This window comes from Liolophura sinensis, chromosome 10 (genome assembly GCF_032854445.1).
Source record: "Liolophura sinensis isolate JHLJ2023 chromosome 10, CUHK_Ljap_v2, whole genome shotgun sequence".
NCBI classification, from domain to species: Eukaryota; Metazoa; Mollusca; class Polyplacophora; order Chitonida; family Chitonidae; genus Liolophura; species Liolophura sinensis.
The window spans coordinates 16421461-16446326 of NC_088304.1; the positions used below are offsets into that span (position 1 = coordinate 16421461).

Consider the following 24866-nt stretch of genomic DNA (forward strand, 5'->3'; position numbering starts at 1 on the left):
TGTACTAGACTTTTGACTGAAGTTTGCCATTTGCAAGAAATTGTCAAAGTTATGTGAACTGTATTAACTGGTAAACATTTGATATCAGGGATGGATACATCATCTCATTGTGTCCGTCAGAAGGACTCTTTTTGAAAAATCAAATGGTCAAACATTTGAAAAAATTATTTACTGAATTCATTGTAGGACTATCTCTCCTGGATGTCAGTATAATATACATTTTATAATATGTACAGAAATAGCTTAAAATGGCTGAGAATGCATTTCCCAGCATACACAAAATCTCCAAACCCCCAGCTATTTTGGTTGTTTTTACCTCGCTGTAGTGGGTGGAGATTTTTCTAAAATTTCAAACAAGGACTCCTGGACCCAATACTGGACATCAGCATTACATTAGTACATGGGTGCTTACGACATATGTATTGTGCTTCAATGTGAAGCAAAGGGATATTTGAACAATGTTCAGAATGGAAATAATCATTATGTTTACGTTTTTCAGTTGTTTTACAAAATGAACATTATGTTGTAAACAGATAGCAGGCTGGTGTTCAGCAAGAACTCATACATGCCCAGGGTATGTGTTGGTAAATGTCACATTATTTTTGTCTGTATTTCTGCTGTAACATTTAAGAATGATTGATTTTTTTTTTTGGACACAAAGTAGAAATATCAAATTTTTGTTGACACAAAGTAGAAATATCAAATACATCTAGGGTATAAAAAACTGTAGCTTTTTTGTGGTGGGACTTTTGTTGTATATGTTAACAAAGATATTTATTCCCCATATACATGTACATCTAGTTTACTTACCACCGGTGCATACACTTTTGGTTACAAGGAAACACCTGAATCAAATGATATTGTATTGCAGATAAAGATATACATCCGTGTACAGTAGTATTCATTTGGTATAATTTCCTTTGAAGCATTTTAATCGGTGTATACCCAGCAGTCACTACTGTAGAGGACGCAGGACTACATGTTTAGTACCCTAATTCCTCAACCTTTTAGCATATGAAAGAGCAACTTTCAGCGCAATTTATACACATTTTTAATTTTATTTTGGGGGCAAAAGTACATTGGTTGGATTGGCCAATTTCAGGGCTTCACAAAAAGTATAATTTTATCAGTCAACACAGAAAGAATATGCACCTTGCAGACATGCGAAAGGGGAGGCCTTTGTAACTATAGTTAGAGCTCGTGTAAAGAATTTTTTAGTTTTAAGACCATATTTATGCAGAAAAGTTTTCTCTAAACATTGGTTCTGGTTAGCCAAAAGTGACCTTTAATTTAACCCTTGCTCATTACTCACTCCTTCCCCTCTCCCTGGTATTATATACCGTCTCTGAAATCAAAGAATTTTTGAAAGCGTCTTTAATTTTTTTAATCAAAAGGATATTTTTCTAAATAAAAACAAATTATAGTGGTTATTATTTTTGGATATCTTGGTCTGATGTTCATCAAAGTTCTGCTTTTACCATGTATATATATTTTGTATGTACTGCAAAAGTCAATTTCATACAGGTTGGAATATTTCCTCCCTTATGAAGATGAAAGAAAGTGGTTTAACACTTATCTGTACTTGATGTTTCAAGTCTCTTATGTCCTGCACTCTTTGCTGTTGATCATTATTTTCTGTGGATTTATTACAGCATTGTTCGTCTATTGATATTTTTGAAGCGTAAAATTATGACATTCACAGGCAAACATCCTACCACACACCAGAAAACTTATTGTTCTAAGTTACATGAATTAAGGGGTTCGTATTGTTTTTTTTTAATTTTATCACCAGATCCAAGGTTCAGAAATGTAACAGGCCTCATTGCTTTTGAAAAGGATGGTCATTGTTGAGGTTCATGGTTCATCTTTTTGAACCTCAATACAGTTATGGGTACTAGTATTCATAATTCGAAAATATATACATATATATGTTTATGTCAAAATGTGAAACATTCTGTGAGTGTCTTGTAGGTGCAATCGTTAAAGCTATTTTGTAGTAAAATCTCACATGAGGCGGACAGATAGTGTGAATAGGTGGTCAAGGTAACCCATCTGTTGTCCTGCAGTCTTCCCGTGACTTTGTTTTGTGAACTGTATAATGGCTGTTCTGCTGTGTGCTAGCTACTTGTATGTCACAGTTTTGATCTGTTTGTGATGTGTGGACTAACAAAAGTACTGCTTATATTTTATTAAACTTTATTTACTTTATTTCCTGTGTTCCTTTGTGTTGAATTATTAAGTTCTCTTAGGACTTCCTCTCTAGCCTCAAGTGAACTGCAATGGTTCTGCAAGACTTTTTCAACCTTGACCAAAGAGGTTGCAGGCTTGTGTGTAACTCCTGGTTCAGTGGCCAAAGAGGCTGCAGGCTTGTGTGTAACTCCTGCTGGTTCAGTGGCCAAAGAGGTTGCAGGCTAGTGTGTAACTCCTGCTGGTTCAGTGGCCAAAGAGGTTGCAGGCTTGTGTGTAACTCCTGCTGGTTCAGTGGCCAAAGAGGCTGCAGGCTTGTGTGCAACTCCTGCTGGTTCAGTGGCCAAAGAGGTTGCAGGCTTGTGTGCAACTCCTGCTGGTTCAGTGGCCAAAGAGGCTGCAGGCTTGTGTGTAACTCATGCTGGTTCAGTGGCCAAAGAGGTTGCAGGCTTGTGTGTAACTCCTGCTGGTTCAGTGGCCAAAGAGGCTGCAGGCTTGTGAGCACCTCCTGCTTGTTCAGTGGCCAAAGAGGTTGCAGGCTTGTGTGCACCTCCTGCTGGTTCAGTGACCAAAGAGGCTGCAGGCTTGTGTGCAACTCCTGCTGGTTCAGTGGCCAAAGAGGTTGCAGGCTTGTGTGCAACTCCTGCTGGTTCAGTGGCCAAAGAGGCTGCAGGCTTGTGTGTAACTCCTGCTGGTTCCGTGGGCAAAGAGGTTGCAGGCTTGAGTATAACGGACTACAGTATGAAGAGTAAAACCAGAGTAACAAGAACAGTGTGAAAGTTGGCAAATGGTCCGTCATAACCATGAATGCAGATCCTGCTTGTTCAGTCCTTGTAAATGTAGAATCACAAATGCTTGTACCTGCTCTGGTCAACAAGTCATATGTAATGAGAAAACTCTTTAGTATGGCTTAAAAGTTTTGACTTCCAGACAAATAAATATTTAGAGTTTTCTAGAAAATTGCTGAAATCGCAGATGATAAGTGTTCCTTGCAGCAGTGCCATAAATAATTCCACTCAAGTAACAGCCATCACACTTATGGGTGGAGAATATTGCCCAGCCCACATAGAAATATCAATGGTACAGAATCAAGAAAAAATAATTTGCACAGTTTTATGAAACTTGCTTCTTTGACGACACAAACTAATCAGTTTTGGCACCATTTTCATAATAATTTTATGCCCAAATTCCACTGAATTCCAACTCCACTTTGGTGGTTGAAAATTTACAGTAGCTGAGAGTGTCAACGTTTTACTCTTGTGGATTGGTCCCAATGACCACTTTGCCCTAGTAAAATGTGACCACTGTCATATTTCTCAACCTTTTCACATTTTTTATAAGATGGTTATTAAAGCCTATTCTGAGGTCATTTTTCTATGTAGACTGATAAAATTATGCTTTTTGTGAAGCCCTGGAATTGACAAAACTAACATAGGTGGTTTTGGCTCAAAAATAAGACTAAAAATATTCTTTAATAAATTCATACTGAGAGATGCTCTTCCATATACAAAAAGTTGAATGAATTAGGTGATCCCAGCTTATTGTCCAGGACACCCCTTATGGAGTGAGTTGTGGACAAGTCGTCAAGTGTGAGCATCAGCGTCACTTATTCTTTAACAGTAAAGGGATTACCCTGCCCTGGCAGTTCTTGAGATCTCTGTATCCTGTACATATCCTGGACAATAAGTATTCTAGACACCTTAGTATCCTGGGCATCTTAGTATGATGGACACCTCAGTATCCTGGACATGGGCCTTCAATATTTTAGCCGCCTCAATACCCTGGACATCTCATTATCCTGGAAATGAACACCTGTGAAATGGTTAGGCTACTGGGGCATCACAATGACGCAAGAGCCAGTAACCTGTACATGGTCGTGGGTTTTTTCCCAGTTTCCTCCCACCATAATGCTGGCCAACATAGTATAAGTGAAACCTTCTTGAGTTACGGTGTAAAGCACCAATCAAATAAATAAATAAATGAACCTAGACCCCACAGTAGCCTGAACACATTTATAGCATCCTTGATGCCTCATCATCATGGACGACTCAGCTGCCTGGATAGCTCACCGACCTTGACGCCTCGGCATCATGGACGACTCAGCTGCCTGGATAGCTCACCGACCTTGACGCCTCGGCATCATGGACAACTCAGAGGCATCATGGACGACTCAGCTGCCTGGATAGCTCACCGACCTTGACGCCTCGGCATCATGGACGACTCAGCTGCCTGGATAGCTCACCGACCTTGACGCCTCAGCATCATGGACGACTCAGCTGCCTGGATAGCTCACCGACCTTGACGCCTCAGCATCATGGACGACTCAGCTGCCTGGATAGCTCACCGACCTTGACGCCTCAGCATCATGGACGACTCAGCTGCCTGGATAGCTCACCGACCTTGACGCCTCAGCATCATGGACGACTCAGCTGCCTGGATAGCTCACCGACCTTGACGCCTCAGCATCATGGACGACTCAGCTGCCTGGATAGCTCACCGACCTTGACGCCTCAGCACCTTCATCAGAGGATACAAAGGTAATCATCACCACCATCTTGATTCTCGTCATAGTACAGTGTCCAGTACTTCAGTCCACTGGACACCTCAGTATCCTGGCCACCATAGTATACTGGACTCTTCAGTACACTGGCCACCTCAATATCTTGAATACCTTCGTACACTTGACACTTCAGTATCCTAGACACCTTCATACACTTGACACTTCAATACACTGGCCACCTCAGTATCCTGGACACCTTCATACACTTGACACCTCAGTATCCTGGCCAACTCAATATTCTGGACACCTTCGTACACTGGACACTTCATTATACTGTACACCTTAGTACACTGGCCACCTCAATATCCTGGACACCTTCGTACACTTGACACCTCAGTATCCTGGCCACCTCAGTATCCTAGACACCTTCATACACTTGACACTTCAATACACTGGCCACCTCAATATTCCGGACCCCTTCGTACACTTGACACCTCAGTATCCTGGCCACCTCAATATTCTGGCCACCTTAGTACACTGGACACTTCATTATACTGGACACCTTAGTACACTGGCCACCTCAATATCCTGGACACCTTCGTACACTTGACACACTTCAGTACACTGGACACCTCAGTATTCTGGCCACCTTAGTGCACTGGACACTTCATTATACTGGACATCTCGGTATCCTGGACACCTTCGTACACTTGACACCATAATACACTGGCGTCCGTACAATGGGTAAATTATTTACAGACAAAATCTAAAATTTCATTGGGTTTCTCCTTTTTTTGAATTCTGTGGATTCTTAAAAAGCTGTTTTGAGATTCTTTTTTTGTTTTTTGGAGGTATAATCTCCTTAAGAAAAGATGCAAATTTCAGTGGGAAAACAATTTATAACATTTATTTGCCTATAAAAATGCCTTTTTTGGATGACAAATACATACAGTATTTCAAATTACCAATCTCACCATGACCTCTTCTCATTCACCAAGCACAATACTGATATTATACACCTACCTGAAAAGTTTTATATACACTATACAATTGATTCTGTACATTACACAATATGATATTTTGTCAAAAATGAATTGCTCTCATCCAGCTTGCTCACACTTTCACATATCCACTTCATTTAGTCAACAGAGTGATAAACTACAGTAAGAGTTACCCACCATCAAGTATCAACAGACAGCCACTTTTCTGTACAAACCCACCAGTTGGAAGGCAAAGATACTCAGGGGGCCAAACCTTTATACTTTGAATATCAATGTTGTCACTCTTTCATTGTTTTATTCAACTTCAGGAAAGTTATTCAATTGACTTCAGTCTTTGATAAAGTCATGAATTTTTAATTTCTCTTTTATATTTTTGGTAGTACCTCGACGTTTCACTAACACAAAAAGCACTATGAACTGAAGAGTTTCTATGAGCAAACGTCCTCAGAATGGGTTAAGTTTCTTTGGCTCTAGTTTCTCCATGCAAGACTCAATCCAGTTTGTTCCGTTGATAATTTTGGTTGTCGCCACAATGTAGTCTGTGCCACCTACAAATCAACAAGGAAACAAATTGTCACTGGCAAAATAGGTGTAACAGCTACTAATTACTCAATGTTTGTGTTAAAAAACTACTGTGTGTGTATGAAACTTGGTAAAAAATATTATGCAACATAGAAGCTGTGCAAGGCTGTACCATACATGTACCTGTGTTCTAACACATAACACAAAGTCAAGGCAATAACTCTTGTACCATACATGTACCTGTGTTCTAACACATAACACAAAGTCAAGGCAATAACTCTTGTACCATACATGTACCTGTGTTCTAACACATAACACAAAGTCATGGCAATAACTCTTGTACCATACATGTACCTGTGTTCTAACACATAACACAAAGTCAAGGCAATAACTCTTGTACCATACATGTACCTGTGTTCTAACACATAACACAAAGTCAAGGCAATAACTCTTGTACCATACATGTACCTGTGTTCTAACACATAACACAAAGTCATGGCAATAACTCTTGTACCATACATGTACCTGTGTTCTAACACATAACACAAAGTCAAGGCAATCACTCTTACTTCTTATAGTCAAAGAACTGAAATAATACTGAATCAACACATGTAGAAAGTGTACGCAAACCCTTCTGCCAAGCTCACAATGCTAATACAAATTCCTGTATCCACAATGACTTTGCATCGTCCCCCTAGATAACTCATTTCTTCCTAACAGATGCAGACTACTTGAGGGAGAATTAGAAAGAGGAATAAATGTGCAATACCATCATCCTGCAAACTCAGAAATCTGAAAGCTGCGATCTCTGCAAAAGTGACACCACCCAGAAAGTACACAAGGGTGATCTTCTGTTCAGAGGTGCTGGAATGTGAAGAAGTGATGGAACTACCTGTAAGAAGAGTAACCAAACAACAAGGGTTAGGAGAAACCTGATGTAGCTCACCAGTTATAGTTCATTGAAAATTACAGCATCTGCCAGTCTGCTTCAAAAAACCTCCCAAAAGGTCTAACATGTCTAATTTTCCATCTTATAGGCTGATATACCTATGTGACATAGAATATAACTGTGAGCTTTATACCTCAACGATCCCTGCATGTTTAATGCACAAGCACGAGTACACAGGAGCGAGTGAGTGAGTGCGTGGGGTTTAATGTCGTTCCTAACAATTTTTCAGTCCTATGACGACGAAGGAATCCTTACAGTGCATGTAATGTGCCTCCTTGTTGCAGGACTGATTTCCACCGCTCTTTTATCTAGTGCTGCTTCACTGAGATGCCTTACGGAAGGCAAGTAAGCCGCCCCGCCAGAGCCAATATACTAATAAGGGTCAACCAGCCGCTGCACTATCCCCTTCATGCAGAACACCAAGCGAGGATGTTACAGCTTCCTCTTTTAAGGTCTTAGGTGTGACTCAACCCAGGATTGATTCTGGATCTATTGCTCCCGAAGCAGATGCTCATCCAACTATGCTATCGGGGCCGGTTCGAGAACATAGGAAGTGTAAACTGCATAAACTGACTCGTTTTTAGGCGGGGGAACATTTTCCATGTTTGGAAAAGGACTTTCTGTGTAATTGCGTAACAAGTAACCGGTTACCCTGATAATCAGCAGTAGAGTGCTTCAGAATTATATTTTATGCAATTATGCATAAAGGTTGACTAAGTCACTCTCACTGCTGTAAGTCTGTCTCAATCATTGATTTGACTGGTGTTCCCAATAACTGATTTGATTGGTGTTCCCAATCACTGATAATTGATTTGACCGGTCTTCCCAATAACTGATTTGATTGGTGTTCCCAATCACTGACTTGAATGATGTTCCCATTCACTGATTTGATTGGTGTTTGATGATGTATGCATTTCAATGTAGTGTCATGAGTGGAAATAAAATGATAATATCTCACTAAACACTAGACAGTATTCCTGAAAGTCTTGCAGAGTGCAATCAGGCTTTATGGTTTTATGATTCTGGGGTTGGTTTCAAGAAGCATACTTAGTGTTAAGTAGCCCTTGGCTAAGTGAACTTTCTATCTCTACAACATATCTTGTCACGGTAGTTAAGTGTTTACTTAGCTAAGTGAGCCTCATGAAACCTGGCCCAGGTCGTAAAGGAAATGACAGAATCACGTAAACTGACAGAGTATGTGGTGGCTTACGTCTCTTTCTCAGAGCCACTGGGATCTGCTGAACCTCCTCAATTGTTGGTCCCGGGAGTAAATTCAACACCTCTGTGATGCTCCTCCATCCCGGCCGTGCCAAGAACTGGGCCATTCGCACACTCAGGGGAGCAAACCCACTGAACACGTACGAGATGTCATTCGGGTTCTGCAAGAGAGAGATTCAAAGTTTTCTTACACATTCAGCCAGAAGCGACTTTTTTCTGTTGTGCCCAGTAATGGTAGATCTAACAGTGTGAGATTCATTTAGTCAAATACATCAACACACATCATGGATAATATTTTTGTGCAATAACAGAACCCAGATAAATGTACCCCTGGTACGTTGCTTTTAGCTGTGTATTCAGATTAGCTGTGTATTCATATTAGCTGTGTATTCATATTAGCTGTGTATTCATATTAGCTGTGTATTCATATTAGCTGTGTATTCATATTAGCTGTGTATCCAGATTAGCTGTGTATTCATATTAGCTGTGTATTCATATTAGCTGTGTATCCAGATTAGCTGTGTATTCAGATTAGCTATGTATTCAGATTAGCTGTGTACTCAGATTAGCTTTAAGCATTATCTGACTTTGTGCTGATACATGTAAAACTTCTGCGTCTGTTAGTGTCAGCTGTGGCAGTGGGCTTTCATGGTATGAGTATTGCCCATGTTAGGGCAACCCACTGGACACAATTACAGCAGCCAGAAAAAAAGAGCATTTTTAGAGGCAGATAAATGTCATAAAATATTACTTTTGGTTCTGAAACTTAAATTTTTCCCGTAAAATATTATTCAAACAAACCTCTAGGCATCTTTTTAAGATCAATATAACTCTCAGAATTGGGTAAAATGTTTAAATTAATCATGGGTAAAAATTTAGGTCAAATGCAGGAATCAGAATAAACCAGAACTGACGTATGTATGTACATCTATGTATGCTTGGGGATTTACATCATACTCATGGCAGGGTGAGTCCATGCCGCCAAAAATGCTGCTGCCCCTGAAGTATCCTGCCAAAAACACCAGACATGACACCCCACCCTAACCCGTTATACAGACACTGGGCCTACCAGCTCTAACCTCTCACTGCTGAGTGCCAAGTGACACAACACCAAGTAGCCTATCATGTTTGAAGTCTTTGCCAGGGCCGACCAGAACTAAAGTAAAAAAGAACGAATTGAGAGGCAAAAGCACACAAGCTGGCTGTGAGCAAGTTATTTATTAATTTATTTTAATTTATTTGATAGTAACACCAAAGAGCTTTTCACTTATATGGGGGCGTGTCAGTTTTATAGGTGCAGGAAACAGGAGTGTTCGGGGTAACCCGCAGACCTTTAACAAGCTGCATGTACTTTACTCAGGCTTCACCCACTCATGCTCTTGCTTAAAATGTAAATAATACTACTTGTGATAAACCAACCATTTCATTAACATCCTCCACTATGAGCTTGAGGGATTTCCTAATCACAGGATAGCTCCTGTTGCCATGGGGACGTATAAGACCTGCCTTCTCCAGGTTCATAATTGTGATTAAATGCTCAAAACCATATGTCTGAAAACAAAAGAGGCAAAAAATAAACACAGCGAAATTGGAGAAGTAAAGCTGTTTGCTTCTGAACAGGGATTTAATATCACTCTGGAAGGAGACACTGGCGTAAGGGACATAAGCAACCACTCAGTCAAGTTATACTACATGTATATGTGTTTAAATTGTATCAAAATGTGAAATATTACAGAACAAGCCAAGTTAACATAGCAACACAAGAGGTATAAGTTGTGAGATGAAGTGAAGAAATGGCCACAGATCAAGGACGAGCTCAAAGTTTATCATGTGGAACAATTAACTTTCTATCAGGTAAAACAATGACAAACATTCATAGCCACTCTATGGATGCCATCAAATAAATCTATCTTACCTGTAAAATTTCTCGCTTGTAATATTCCAATACTTTAGGCTTGAGCCCATTATTGCAATATGACTGTATACACACTAACCTCAGCACCTGTAATGAGAAACAAATATCAGGTGTAAAATGTAAAGAGCTAAATAAGATTCTAAAATGTTTGTCATGTACCACAAATAATTCTCCACTACCATAGCTGAATTAAACAGGTATTCCATCACCTGTCAAGCAGACCCATGTCCACTGATTGTGCTGTGTTACTGCTGTGGTCTCCCCATATTGCACAGCTAGTCCCCTGATGATCTACTAACAAGCTTTCAGTTCACTATAGGTACTTTTCATAGCTGAAATGTACATGACTCAGTAACAGTATCACTGGTATCGGTATTAAAGTCATGGCAAAAGTTGACTGTCTACACTTACATGTAACACTGTCTACGATATGAACATGTTTGGATGCAAATGACTTTAAAACTTATCTATATAAACCTAATTTATGGGAAATTACAGACACTGTATTCATTGTACGTTCAATCTATACACGACTATCTATTTACAATTTTTCAGGTATATTTGGAAAATATGCCAGTGAGTCTGCCCCCACTAGGAGTCATTGAAGAATTTTAGATATCATCGGCTACAATACTGACCTTAACTATTGACTCTTCTTTGGCAATACAATCCTCAACATATGAATGGGGTTTGTCTGTTTCTATACCATTGATGAATTCTAAAACACAGTTGTGGAAAAAAAAAAACAAAAAAAAAAACATTATTCCTGTAAGCAGAGTTATATATTGCTATACTGCTTTGCAGCTTACCGTAATGACCCGAAATATTCGACCAAAATGTCAGCCACTGTGGCTAACAAAGAACTTGTTAGTTGCGCCATGGAGCCCGCAACGTGACTGGTTTAATAGGAGCTTCCCAGCTGACAGAGAAAACAAGTCTGGTTGAGCTGTGACAAAGGCAGGCTATTAATTTGTGGAATTAAGAGGGAGGCTTGAAAATTTCCGGACAAGTCACACCTACATTTTTATCCATGAATTAAAAGGAACAAAGTATCAACCCACACTTGTTACAAACCTGAAAATTCCAAAATTGTTTCAAACATGATCCCGTTTATACAGGCATGCTAACCACTGCTTCTCCGATTATCTGAAGTTTACCAGCTACACTGTATCGGCGAATGCATGATACGGGGAAGGGTTTTTTTCATTTACAGCCCCATAAATAAATGTAACAAATCAGCATACAAATGTATTTCAACGACGAAGACCTGATTGACAAGGATTTTTGGAAAGTTTTCCAAGTCGCACACGAGTTGTCTTGCTACGATCAAAACTGTCCCTCCATTGCAGAAGAGTTCTATTTTCACGCCATTTCACGCAGGTAACCATCAGTTATACACAGCAGACATAGTCCTGGCAAGGTTTCCGAAACTACCAGGTTTTCAAACCGCATTCTCACATTGCTGTGACAGCTGACTGACATGCCTGTACATCAGTAAAATCCAATGTAAATTTATTTTATTTATTTATTTACTTGACTGGTGTTTTACGCTGTACTCAAGAATATTTCACTTATACAATGGCGGCCACCATTATGGTGGGAGGAAACCGGGCAGAGCTGGGGGAAATCCACAACCATCCACAGGTTGCTGGCAGACCTTCCAACATACAGCCGGAGAGGAAGCCAGCATTAGCTGGGCTTGAACTCACAGCGACTGCATTGGTGAGAGGCTCCTGGGTCATTATGCTGCGCTAGCGTGCTAATCAACTGAGCCACAGAGGCCCCCCAATGTAAATGGCTTGTATCTTGGCTTGACAAAACTGTAGGGGTACATTTTCCTCTGTTTTACAGTATTTCTGTTTACAAAGCTATGGACGGGAATGACAGAAAACCAGATCAATGCATGCTAAAGCAAGTGATGCCTTTATACGACCTTTGACAACTTCTTGGTAATTTACAAGTAGGTCTGTACTTATGTCAAGTATCTTCTGCGTGTTAAATTTTTTTGGTTTTAACTTTTAACACAAAGGACATTGGAGTTAAAATGTATATATGACACTTCACTCTGTTCGTGTAAAGGTAGATTATAACAATCTCTAGTTAATTTTAACTCCCGTTTTCATAACACGGGGATCGTAAATATGCATCAGTTAAACATTGTATTCGCATGTTTGGAAATTGATGCCTTATATCAGCTTCATATTGCAACAATTTTTAAACATTATATTAGTGCAAGACTATCCTACTCATTTTTTCTGAGAACTGTGTGCCCGTGTGTGTAAATGCCATTATAAGTAACTGACAGCTCACAGAATTCAACATTGGCCAATTAGATGAACTTACTTTCATTGACACGCCCCTTGGAATAATGAGTCGTCACAGTAGTGAGATCTCCCGCCAAATTTACAGGAGAAGACGGGAGTTCATAATTTTACACACCGTAACATGCCCAGTGAAATCTCTACATTTTCTTGTGACTTTGAGATTAACCTTGTTGCTAAACCTTGCTTCTAAACCATTTCAGTAAAGCCAACACAAAGTCATATACAATTAGGTGTATTTTAATGATGTTCGCAAGACTTAATATATTCACCCTGGGAAGAATTGAAAAGAGTTACCAAACAGTTACAGGTCTGATCGAGTCTCTGCTGTGATTGCTGTGATTGATGGGTCCCACAAACAATATTTGGAACTTCAAAGACTATCTGATCTTGATCCGCAGTGCGAAGTTGCGATTTGCATAGCAATACAACTCTGCTGTTAATATTTGAATACGTTCTGTCAGCTACAGTTTGACACTTCCTCACCCTAATTTCCACACATCAAATTATTGGCGCCCACAATGGTAAGATGTGAATGTTCTAAGGCAAATGAGTGTCTCCCATTGCCGTTTTTTTTTTTTCTTTTTTTTAAATTTGGAGGGACAATACAGGACAATATATTGACATAAATTTACAAGTGACTATATTTTTTCGAATGAAGCCTAAATGTTTTTGATCTGCCAGCAACCTGCAGATGGTCATGGGTTTCCCCCGGGCTCTGCCCGGTTTCCTCCCACCATAATGCTGGCCACCGTCGTATAAGCGAAATATTTTTGAGTACGGCGTAACACACCAATCAAATAAATCAAATAAATCAAATAAATGTTTTCGTATTTTACAATCTCAGTTGTAAATGTCACCAGGTGTGTACCTCCAGCTTACTTTTTGGGGAAAACGCTAGGTCTGGAAAGTAGACCATAAGAGCAGCGAATCCTGCAGATTATGACTGCAACTGAATGAACCTATCATAAATAACACGGAAGTTAGAATGGTAAGTTTGCAACACCACCACCAAGGACGGCAGAAAACAGTTTAACCCAACAAGTTTTACTGATATAATTTTCCAGTTAAGGCGGGTTCTCTGCATACTGTTGACATCACTATGCTAGATACCTAGGTTCTCCAGGTCAGTCAATGTCCAGCTGAGCAGTGACCAGCAGTATTTTCATATTATGGCAGCACAGATTAAATTCACCCTAGGAGGGAATATCCATTGATGATTATTCGGGCGGTCGATGTTTTGCGGTCATCATGGTACATATCCAAAGTGAAACAACAGAATAATGTATGAACTCCAAAATGTCAGACTTTCAGTGGGCAACAGCCCACAAACACTATTCAAGCCAAAAACATCAAAGAAGATTTGATTTCGTAGACTAAACAACGATCTGCTGACCTGATAAAACCATTCATCTTACATCATAAAGTGTGAATCAAGATCGATAAAAATTATATATATATTGTTGTGGTTGGTCCGGACTGATTTGTGCTTTTAACCATTGTGTGTGTAATTTGTTGTATTGATCTATTGATCTATTGTAATTTGGTGTATTGATCTATTCGCACACGATGATTACAGTTACCAAAACACTGACCTTGTTGACATCTCAGAGTGTCCATAAACTGGTCTGTATTTGTCACTTCTTTTATCAGCTCTGCTATGGATGTGTCTGAAACAGTGAAATGAACACGATGTGTGTAAACTCATGAAAGCTAATGTTCACAACATTAAATCGAACACAAAATCAACCATTAAATCTGAATTAATTCCTAATTTAGTTTTTCAGACGTGTGATAAAAATATTTCAAAAAATTCTACAGAGCATATCAGCAGAAAAAATAGGAAATGGTTATCACCACCTAGCAACTCATTTGGTGGCGCTATTTTGCCATGTTATACCTATCTAGTGTGATGTCACAAAACTCAAGAACTCCCCTGTACCATTGTGACACTACGTGACAATGAGAAAAATACAAAAATAACAGATCATAACGTCGTACTAACAATTTTTAGTCGTATGACGGCGAAGGAGTCCTTAGAGTGCATGTACGCGTAATGTGCCTCCTTCTTGCACGCACCGCTCTTTAATCCAATGCTGCTTCAGCTTCATTGAGATGACTTACGAAAGACAAGTAAGCCACCCCACCCAAGCCATTATACTGACATGGGTCATCCCCTTAATACTAAACACCAAGCGACTAAGCTACAACTTCCACTTTTAAGATCTTGGGTTTGACCTGCCCCAGGACTGTGTCTGCAAAACTTAAGGCCATGGAGGGGTATTTCATAAAAATTTTTATCTCCAACGCTGTAACACACTGCCACAGAAACTGCATCAGGTTTTTAAATAGGGTGTGCTCTCACGTTGGTATTGGGCCATCCTTGGTGGAACAAAACCCAACCTCAGAACAATCTCCATGGTGCCAGCAATAGGCTAAGCTGGCTGTACTGCCATCAGGGAATTTACCAAACATAGCAGGAAATCATTTGAAACAGAATCATTCTTGCAGAGGTTGGGAATAACAATGTAACAACACAATATCTTTCTCAGGCAAGGGCTCTCCTAAGACCAGTTCACCCAAACAAGTCACTGCAGTCCCCTGTCCAGCATGTAGTTACTGTAACACGGGTAGCGAATCTCAGTTCCCTGTACATAAATATGTGGGCCAAAATGCTTCAATTTAATACTTAACATAGCACTAAAATCTGATTTATTGCATCAGTGTCTGTCCACCAATGTGGTTGCTGTGAGTTCAAATCCATCTCACGCTGGCTTCCTCTCCGGTTGTAAGTGAGAAGGTTTGACAGCAATCTGCAGATGGTCATGGGTTAGCTTGGTTTCCTCCCTCCATAATGCTGGCCACCATCATATAAGTGAAATATTCTTGAATACGGCATAAAACATCAATCAAATAAATAAATCAAACAAACTGATGTCTGTCTATCCACCACAAGAAGCCCCACTGACAATCAAGAGTTTATTTGATCAGTGTTTAAATATTAATTCGAACCTAACAAAATGGCCATTTGTGCTGATCATAATCCATAAATAAACAGTAATTAACTTCAATAATGTATGAAATTTCACAAAATCTGGCCCTGTAGTTTTGAATATATACTGTAAATCTTCGACCTTTTCAACCACTTAAACACTTTTTTCAGTGGAATTTATGCAAACAGCTATTATGGAAATGACGCTAAAGATAATCTGTTCGTGTCATTAAAGATGTAAGCTTCATAAACTGTGCAATTATTTCACTGCGCCCCGTATTTCTCTCAGAATGTTTCAAAATATTATTTGCAGAGGCTGTTGACAAGGTTGAAGAATTAGGGTAACTTGAATACATAGTTAATATTTATAGTGTTAAATGAACTCTGAACTGAATAAATAGGTTAAGAGTCATTTGTGCCAACCCCACTAGTCCCCAGTATGTTCTCAGAGGCCCACCTGAATCCATGAATGAGGTTTCACTTAATTTGTTAGGCAGTTTTGGAGATGTAATGGTTCCAGCTACTTGTATGTAGCCAAATATGAATTCTGACAACAAGAAAGTAGGTCAAAAGCAGGTAAAATAATTTAGTATTAGTACATCAGTGAAATCCCAGTATTTCCTTCACTGATAAAAATGATATCTTCACCAGTTAGATATCACTTTTGTTATTACATTTTGCTATTACACTGCTGGAGACCTTGACCCATGACCCACAGTGGACCGGAACTACATTTGAACATGCCATCTGGTACATTCATGTCAGGATTTCATGTCTGCCGTGGAATTTTCATGGACCGCATCACAAGGCCGTGCACTTTCGTGCATTATATAGTTCGCCAAAAAAAAAAGAGGTAGAAATTCTTCATGTGCTTAATTTACTTAAATACCTATATTGCATTAGCAATAAGCACCCTTGTAGGATGTATAATTAAAAACAGACAGCATTTAAAACTGTAGAAAGGTTTTGTGAGTGCAGACGTGAACGAAATTGCAGCGCGTATGAATAGAATCAGAAATACGACACAGATGGCACATTGCTTATTTTTTTAACGGATGCAACTGATAAACTGATACGCATTTATATACATGTAGAGAAAATGTCAGGATATAAATAATAAACAGAATATTGCACAGTGAAGGTTGAATACCATAAATATTGTTTTCATGAAATGTAGAAATGATAACCTCTCCACCTTTCCACCTCTCAATCAAACGATATTTATGGTATTTAACCTTCACTGTGCAATATCCTCTATATTCTACAAAGCTAATTTTTGATTGGCTGCCTACAGGACCTAACACAAATAAGTTCACAAAATTGTATGACTATACATGAATTGGTCTGCAAGACATTCTGATAAGAGACAATATGATGGACTGACTTGGCTACAAAGTTGACGAATGAGTAAAATAAATCAGATATATTAATCAAAATGCTTGATGGATGTGTATGCACGGAAGTATTGCTATATTACAATACATACGTGTTGCCAGTGACTGCCTGGCCCCCTGCAGGTGTGGTAACTTGGATACAAATGTCTTCATCTCGCTAACAGTCTTGGCTGTGTGGCGTTCCTAAACCAGCGGCAATAAAAATTACAAGTGAAGCATAAAAAAAAGTAAGAATAAAGAAGGATACTTTTCCACTTCCACAAGACTTTCTGTAAGAAATGCATTACTTCTATTTCAACTTCTATATAATTTTTTAGATATAATTTATTTATTTGACTGGTGTTACATAGGGATTTTTCTTATCCTGGAATTCCTTCTTTTTTTTTTTTGGCTGTGACCAAAGACAAGATCAATTTTATTTTTTGTTTTCAGAACTGAAACAAGCCTTATTATTTGCTCAATGTTCGTGTTTCTATGATTTCAGGTTTTTCAAGGCTTTCCGATCAGACATGTCTGTAAAAGAAAAACTGCCCAGAATAGCCACAATTTTCCACAATTTAGATGAATTTTTTTCTTCTCTTTCGTTCATACCTCAACCCTGAAAAAAGTTTTATTCTGGCTGTAAAATAGAAATTTAAATTTGTTTGACTTAAACAAGAATAACGAAACTTAAACAAAATCAGCAAAAGCTGGATTTGAGCCTGTGACATTTGGTCATGGGCTAGAAAACTGGATATAAACCATTATATCTCTTGCTTAATAGTCTTTCATCTCATACATATTTCATTTTGTGTTTCCTTAGTGTTTTTCTCTGTCTTTAAAATGAGTTGCCATGGTAGTTTATTTATTTATTTATTTGATTGGTGTTTTATGCCGTACTCAAGAATATTTCACTTATACGACGGCGGCCAGCATTATGGTGGGTGGAAATTGGGCACAGCCTGGGGGAAACCCACAATCATCCGCAGGTTGCTGCCAGACCTTCCCATGTACGGCCGGAGAGGAAGCCAGCATGAGCTAGACTTGAACTCACATCGACCGCATTGGTGAGAGACTTCTGGGTCATTACGCTGCATTAGCGCGCTAACCAACTGAGCCACGGAGGCCCTGCCATAGTAGTTACAATCAACTTAGCCCACAATGGCATTGCGCAAGAGGCCCAAATTGAAAGCAAATTCTTCACTCCAGAAACAGTAATCAGTATTCTTATGACTGAGAACAAAACTTGGCATTTGACTTCTGAACACTTCCTATGTATAAAATAGAACACACTTACATCGAACTGAGCTGTGATGGCTTTGGCTTTCTTACTGACAACGGCTCCAACAGCATTAAAGTTCTTATCTCTTAAATCAGCGTACAGTTCATCAGAGGAATTCAATATGAATTTCTTGGGTTCAGTTGATACTTCAGGGGTTACACCTCCTTCCTTCTGATTACTCCTGTTGAACTTTTCTGGTGGTAATTTAACACTAGCTGTTGAACAGACAAAAAAATGAATGTATCCCATAAAACACTTCAATTCACTAGAAGATATCATTCGGAACATGGTTTCTTAAAAAACAGTATTATCACTAATGAACCCAGATTACATGTTGTTTCAATCATTTATGGAGGTATCTGTTGCTCAAGTAACATGTGAAGGAAGCCATGCAGAGTGTTATGGGACCAACAGGTACCTGACAAATCTCTGGACTTCCAGATCTGCACAATCTTATGAAAATCCACTAACCAACAGGTGCCTGACAAACCTCTGGATATTAAAATGTGCACGACTTTATGAAATCTTTGGACTTCATGCTGTACTAATTCAGCCAGTCCCTGGTCTGTCATTTTGGATGTTCTCCAGGTCACTTGGCCAGTAAATACTCTTTCAGCAATAAGCACTTTGCAATGGAAGTATTGCAAAATGTCCTCTACAGATGTGAGCCGTCACATACTTACACGTCCTCTACAGGTGTGAGTCGTCACATACTTACATGTCCTCTACAGGTGTGTCGCACATACTTAAAATGTCCTCTACGGGTGTGAGCTGTCACATACCTACATGTCCTCTACAGGGGTGAGCCGTCACATACCTACATGTCCTCTACAGGTGTGAGTCGTCACATACCTACATGTCCTTTATAGGTGTGAGCCATCACATACCTACATGTCCTCTACATTGTGTAAGCCGTCACATACCTACATGTCCTCTACAGGTGTCAGCCGTCACATACCTACATGTCCTCTACATGTGTTAGCCGTCATATACCTACATGTCCTCTACAGGTGTCAGCTGTCACATACCTACATGTACGTGTGCACATCTAAGTTCACAATGGGCCAAAGACGGCCATAAATTTTTCGAAACCATAGATGATACCACATGAAACTCAGAACTAATCTGAAACTTGTCTTGTTGAAACCGTGTACCAAGTTTCAAAAAAGTATGATAAACCACGATGAAAAAACATCTGGAAAACTGTTTCTAGAAAAACAGATGAGTAGGGGAATAATACATCTAAGCATCAAGGTGAGCTAGAGCTCATATCTTGGAGTTACCTACTATTGCTAAGCCCGAAGATTTCATCTATCAAGCCCTCATAGGTGAGCTGTGAAAGGAGAGGGGTCAAGAGGTCAACGTTTCTGTCCAGGATCAGCAGGTTGTCAATCTGCGGAGGAATCTGGGGCTCTCTGCCCGCCATCTCCCGGCGCATGCGTAACATCATGTCAACTACTTGCTGCAACAGTGCAAAACCTGAAGTTGCAATATTTAAATTACGTAATCCACACAGCAGAAGGCCCTGATGTCTGGGTCATGATTCTGACAGTGCTATGATGTGGTTGAATTATTTCTGATGTACCATGAATACCATAATCATCTGTTTGTTTAAAACTTGGCTAGGTAGTAGTAATGACATCAGATTAAAAGATGAGGTTGGGAGTGTTAGGCTAACCTTTGATAGGTCAATTAATTAGTTAATTTTGAAAATCAATATTGACATTGAAATTTAAAACAGCACTTTATGCAGTCATCTGCATGAACTACATTCTCAGTATTTAATTTTAATCCAAGTCACAACCCAATTAGTAAGTTACATTTCTGAAAATAAGGAGTCAAAAATTAAACTGAAATTTAGACATTCAGACAGATATAGTCCAATTTCCACACTTGTGTCCATATGCTTTGCATTTTACTGAAATTTATAGGACTTGGTCTGCAAGGCTTCACGGAATAAGGCGAAACTCAGACTGGATCACGCCTTACCCTAGCGCAATCCCCCTTCCCATGGATGTTTGGGATGGTCCCATACAGAGCTTGTAACGTCATTAATGATCGCGCTGCGTAGAACATTGTGGTATGATCATTCTCCAAGTAGCACTCCTGAAATGCATGATTTACATCAGTATACAAATTAAAAACAGTCAGTATAATCAATGGCGGCATTTATAACGTACATATACACATTTGAAACATACTATTGAAAACACATGTATTCAGATTCATAACTTAATGCTACACAGTATCTAAAACAACCAGCATTGCTGCTTTGCAATTTATTTATTACTGGAAAAGTCAGTATTCAATTATACCCAATGTTATCTTCATGCTCCAGATACAATATTGTTGCAGCCCCATCTAGGATTGATATATTTTTTTAGTTGATCACAAATTTTATGATATACTTAAGAACATTCGCAATATCATGGCAGTGGCGTGGATTATGGATGGGGAAAAGTAGGCACAGCTTAGAGAAAACCACTTCCCCATGTCAGATGTCTGACAAAGCCCGTGACTCACAGTCACAAGTGTCAAATTTCAAACTGGCAGAAAATTTTTAAAACATCCCATAACATAATAACTGATGTATTTGTCTAACCTGTTCATGTTTGCAGTTTTGCCTTTTCAAAACAAAAAATTAAATTCTACTCACCCTAAAAGACTCCTTCATTTCCATGGACAGAAGGTCGTTATCAAAGGGAATTAACTCTAGATTGAACTCTTCAACATTGGCAAACGTTCCATAGACACCAGCTTCCTGCAAGATTGGGGTGATTTCTTTAGTTTATAGAAGAGTGTTGAGATCCATCAACAACTGACAAATACTACAAGGTAAGTACTTGTTTCTGAGGGCAAGAAAATGTAATGCATCACTGAGGGGCAGACCAAGGACCACAACTCTTGTAATATCAGTCATGTCACCTATTGATTGCTATCAAAAAGTGCCTGCAAATTTTTACGGCAAAAGAAAGCAGTGATCTGTTAGTTTAGAGTACAAATTCATAGTACAGACAAAGATGCTTATAGAGGTTCAAAGACTTAAAGCAAAGGCAGAATATACATGTACTATCTGAGTTGGGTGATAAGTTATTTCCTTACTTTCAATCGTTTTTCACAGAGCAAACTCTTTCTTGGTACAAATATTATGTGGAAATCTTTCCTGAAGCCGCCTTTCTGCTCTTCCCTGAACCAAAAAGATGGAAAATAATATTACACCATAGATAGTCATATGCCCCGTAATTATCTTTTTGTGACATCAACATAATATTCAAAGATATTTCAGTGACATAATATAGCAGATTTGAAGATTTTAATTTTTCAACAAAAAAATATATAATAATTTAAAAAAAAAATAATAACAATGACAATATGACAGAAACAAGATTTGAACTTGACTCCTACCTGATGTGAGAATGACATGTCGAATTCTTTATGTGTATTTGCAAAGTGATAACCATATACACATTATTACAATGAGCAATGAACAAATATCTTTCTGCTATGATCAAAGCCGAATGACAAGAATAGTCACAACAGAACATGGGTGTTATATGAAAAAAATTATTATTTTGGAATGACAAGGTGAAGAACTAATGGTTCACTTACTGTAGAACACTCTGAGCAACTTGATCCATCAGCTCTAGCCGGGGGCGGCTCACAAAGATGATGTTATGGACATTGCTAGGAGGAAGGGCTGTCCCCTGTAACGGGAACATCTTCTCCACTTCATGCTCCTACAAAGCAATCACTTTACAATATTATTACTGTAATTTTCCCACCTTTTCGCATGTTTGCAAGGTGTTTATTCAAGCATATTCTGAATGTATTATTCCGTTTTGACTGATAAAATTATAGTTTTTGTGGAGTATTCATTTATTTATTTATTTGATTGGTGTTTTACGCCGTACTCAAGAATATTTCATTTATACGACAGCGGCCAGCATTATGGTGGGAGGAAACCGAGCAGAGCCCAGAGAAAACCCACAACCATCCGCAGGTTCCTGGCAGACATTCCCACTTACGGCAGGAAAGGGAGCCAGCATGAGCCAGACTTAAACTCACAGCATTTGTGGAGTAAGGACACTGGCAATCCAAGCAATGTAGATTTTTCTCCAGAATCAAATAAAAATGTGCATAAATTGCACTGAAAGTTGCAGTTACATCAGGAAATATAACATATACATGTATGTGTAAATTATCAGGGAAAAAAATTAAATGAAATAATTTGTCTCCTCAATACTGTTGCAACAAAATTTTGATAAAAAGTACAAATTAGCCATAACATTTACATGCAAAATTTGACAAAAAGCAGAGAGCCTTAACAGCCTTTCTGAGATACTGCATTATGCGGTAATATCTTCACCACCTATCAATTACATAATATAAAGTCACTAGAATTTCACAAAAATTTTATGACATAATTTATAAACAGAATCACCAAATTCACTTTCCTTTTTTGTGGTGCAACTTACATGTACAATTCTTCAGAGTCATACCAGTAATAATGAGGAAACATGAAACAAATTGTTGGAATCTGCGAAAATTTAATACGCAGAAAAAGCAAGAGCAAAAAAAAAAGAAAGAACTTAACCTTCAGAAGTGAGTATTCTGCTATTAAACCGAAAGGTCCAGTCAACTGATCATCCCAAACTAAGGCCTGAAAAGAAAACAGTACTTATTTACTTATTTGATTGGAGGTTTACATGTACTCAGATAATGATGTGTATGTAGCATAATGTTAATAATAACATTTCAATTCAGAATGGAGTCATTAAGGAAAGCAAATTGTAAATTATAAGTAGGACAAACCATCAGGAAAGTACATACATAACAGTATATACAATTCCTTGATCTATAATGATTAAATTTTTTAAAACCACATTTCAAACAATCCAACACTTTTGATATGCAGATGTGTCAGCGATATCCATTTTATGAACTGTCACAGATACCACAGAACAGAACCACAGATAGACACAGTGTTCTATTGGCTAGTAAAGTTACAACTGTTCAATTATTATACTACACCCAGTCACATTATACTGACAAATGCCCAGCCAGACCTGTTTTCTAGCTTAGCCTTCCAGTATTTTAAAGTCTTTGTTATGACCTGACCAGGGCTTGATCGAAGGTGTACCAGATGTTGAGGCAAACGTTCCAACCATTAGGCCACCCATGCAGTCCAGTAAATGAGTAATTGCCAAGAACAATACAAATGGATCAAGGTATATACTGGCATACACAACTTCTTTTTCTTTGAGGACAACATAGTCTGAAATTCACATGCTAAGATCACTTATTTACACTGACAGGAGTCGCCTGAGCACACATCCTATTTGAAAGTTCTGCTGGCTGCCATCTCATGAGATGTCAAGCTGACTACTCCATTGGTGGACCATTATCATTTGACAAACTCTGAATCTTAAAGTACCGTGTGTGTTTCCTTTCTCTTTTCTGCACTGCCAGCATGAGTCATGTGATACACACATTCTGACACAAAGGCGACGATGTGATATTTTAGAATGATATCTTGGGGTTATATGTGAATTTGCATGTCCTGAGGTGTACCTGTAACTAAAAATCAAACTAGTCTTAATACAGGTGTCTGGGATCACGTTGCCATAATGAAACTAGTATTGTTATAATCTGATAACAATGCTAGTTTCTACGTTGCAACGTTACACGCGAAAATAAACCAAGTTGTCCATCCATAAGAATCTCTCTGTGCTATTCCCAACTTCTAAAAAAGAATCTGAAAGGACTGGAGTATCTCCCTTGTGCAGTCGGTATTGTTGTTGTTGTAAAGACACACCTCCTTGCGGAATAGCCGTCGCTGTGCGAGATCTATTGACACTGAATCCACTAAACACCAAGAGTGACAACTGCTTTGAATACCTTTGTTCCCATGCATTTATCCAGACAATCTAGAAATTCCTTTCTGTAGAAATCTCGCAATAAGCCTAGATTCACTTTCCCACTTGACAAGTGGGCTGCCATTTTGACAAGTTAACGGAAGTAGAATTTGAGCAGCTGTTGCTTATAATTTTGACTGTTGGGATTACTAGCTTCATTTGCGTCCTTGCAACAATTTCTGTAAAATTTGTTCAAAAATATGTGACGAAAGAAATGTCCCGGTCTTGAAGCGAATGTTTGTTTCTTTGTTTGTATAATCCTCCTGGTGTGATTCAAATGAAAACGATTGCTCCCCTCCCCACACCGGCATATTTATTTACGTTTTTAAATTAATAATATATGTTCCTCTGTAATTCAGTGAGTGTCATCCAACATTCAAACAAGGACAAGCTGTTCGAAACAACACCAAAGTATTGTGCTACCACAGCACGTACGCTAAATGGCTCCAAGATCGAATACACACTGATTTCATTAGATTCCTAATACGATGCCATGCATAATGTTACCAAATCAATACGCGACACGGGACTACACTAAATCGATTTCTGTTTAATCTTCTGTGACATGGGAGATATGGTAAACAAAGAAGACAAATTTGCATGCTTACTCTAAGGAATGTGTTCGGTAAAATTCATGTGTATGTTTTGATAGGAAGAGGCGCTGATGATTTTGGAACTATATTTGGAGTCG

At 38.8% G+C, this 24866-nt stretch overlaps 1 protein-coding gene across 1 annotated transcript; it reads right to left on the reverse strand.

Moving 5' to 3' along the window:
* Nucleotides 1–5574: 5574 nt before the first annotated feature.
* Nucleotides 5575–24260, reverse strand: LOC135476164 (vacuolar protein sorting-associated protein 33A-like). The gene is made up of 16 exons (XM_064756091.1): nucleotides 24159–24260; nucleotides 22855–22920; nucleotides 21870–21997; nucleotides 21363–21447; nucleotides 20917–21021; nucleotides 20250–20366; nucleotides 19548–19722; nucleotides 18276–18475; nucleotides 17092–17182; nucleotides 14209–14283; nucleotides 10931–11010; nucleotides 10293–10379; nucleotides 9797–9928; nucleotides 8370–8538; nucleotides 6980–7102; nucleotides 5575–6236 (listed from the first exon to the last, which is right to left on the reverse strand). The coding sequence occupies exons 1-16, from the start codon at nucleotides 24258–24260 to the stop codon at nucleotides 6133–6135; spliced, it is 1839 nt and encodes a 612-aa protein (XP_064612161.1). The 3' UTR covers nucleotides 5575–6132.
* Between the last annotated feature and the right edge of the window lie 606 nt (nucleotides 24261–24866).

What these genes read in the sequence shown, in the direction of transcription:
- LOC135476164 (XM_064756091.1), bottom strand. Translation starts at nt 24,260, where the DNA reads ATGGCAGCCCACTTGTCAAGTGGGAAAGTGAATCTAGGCTTATTGCGA. An exon ending in CAGAATACTCACTTCTGAAG is followed by an intron (nt 21,998 to 22,854) that starts GTTAAGTTCTTT and finishes ATTGCTTTGTAG; the next exon opens with GAGCATGAAGTGGAGAAGAT. An exon ending in AAATGAAGGAGTCTTTTAGG is followed by an intron (nt 20,367 to 20,916) that starts GTGAGTAGAATT and finishes CATGCATTTCAG; the next exon opens with GAGTGCTACTTGGAGAATGA.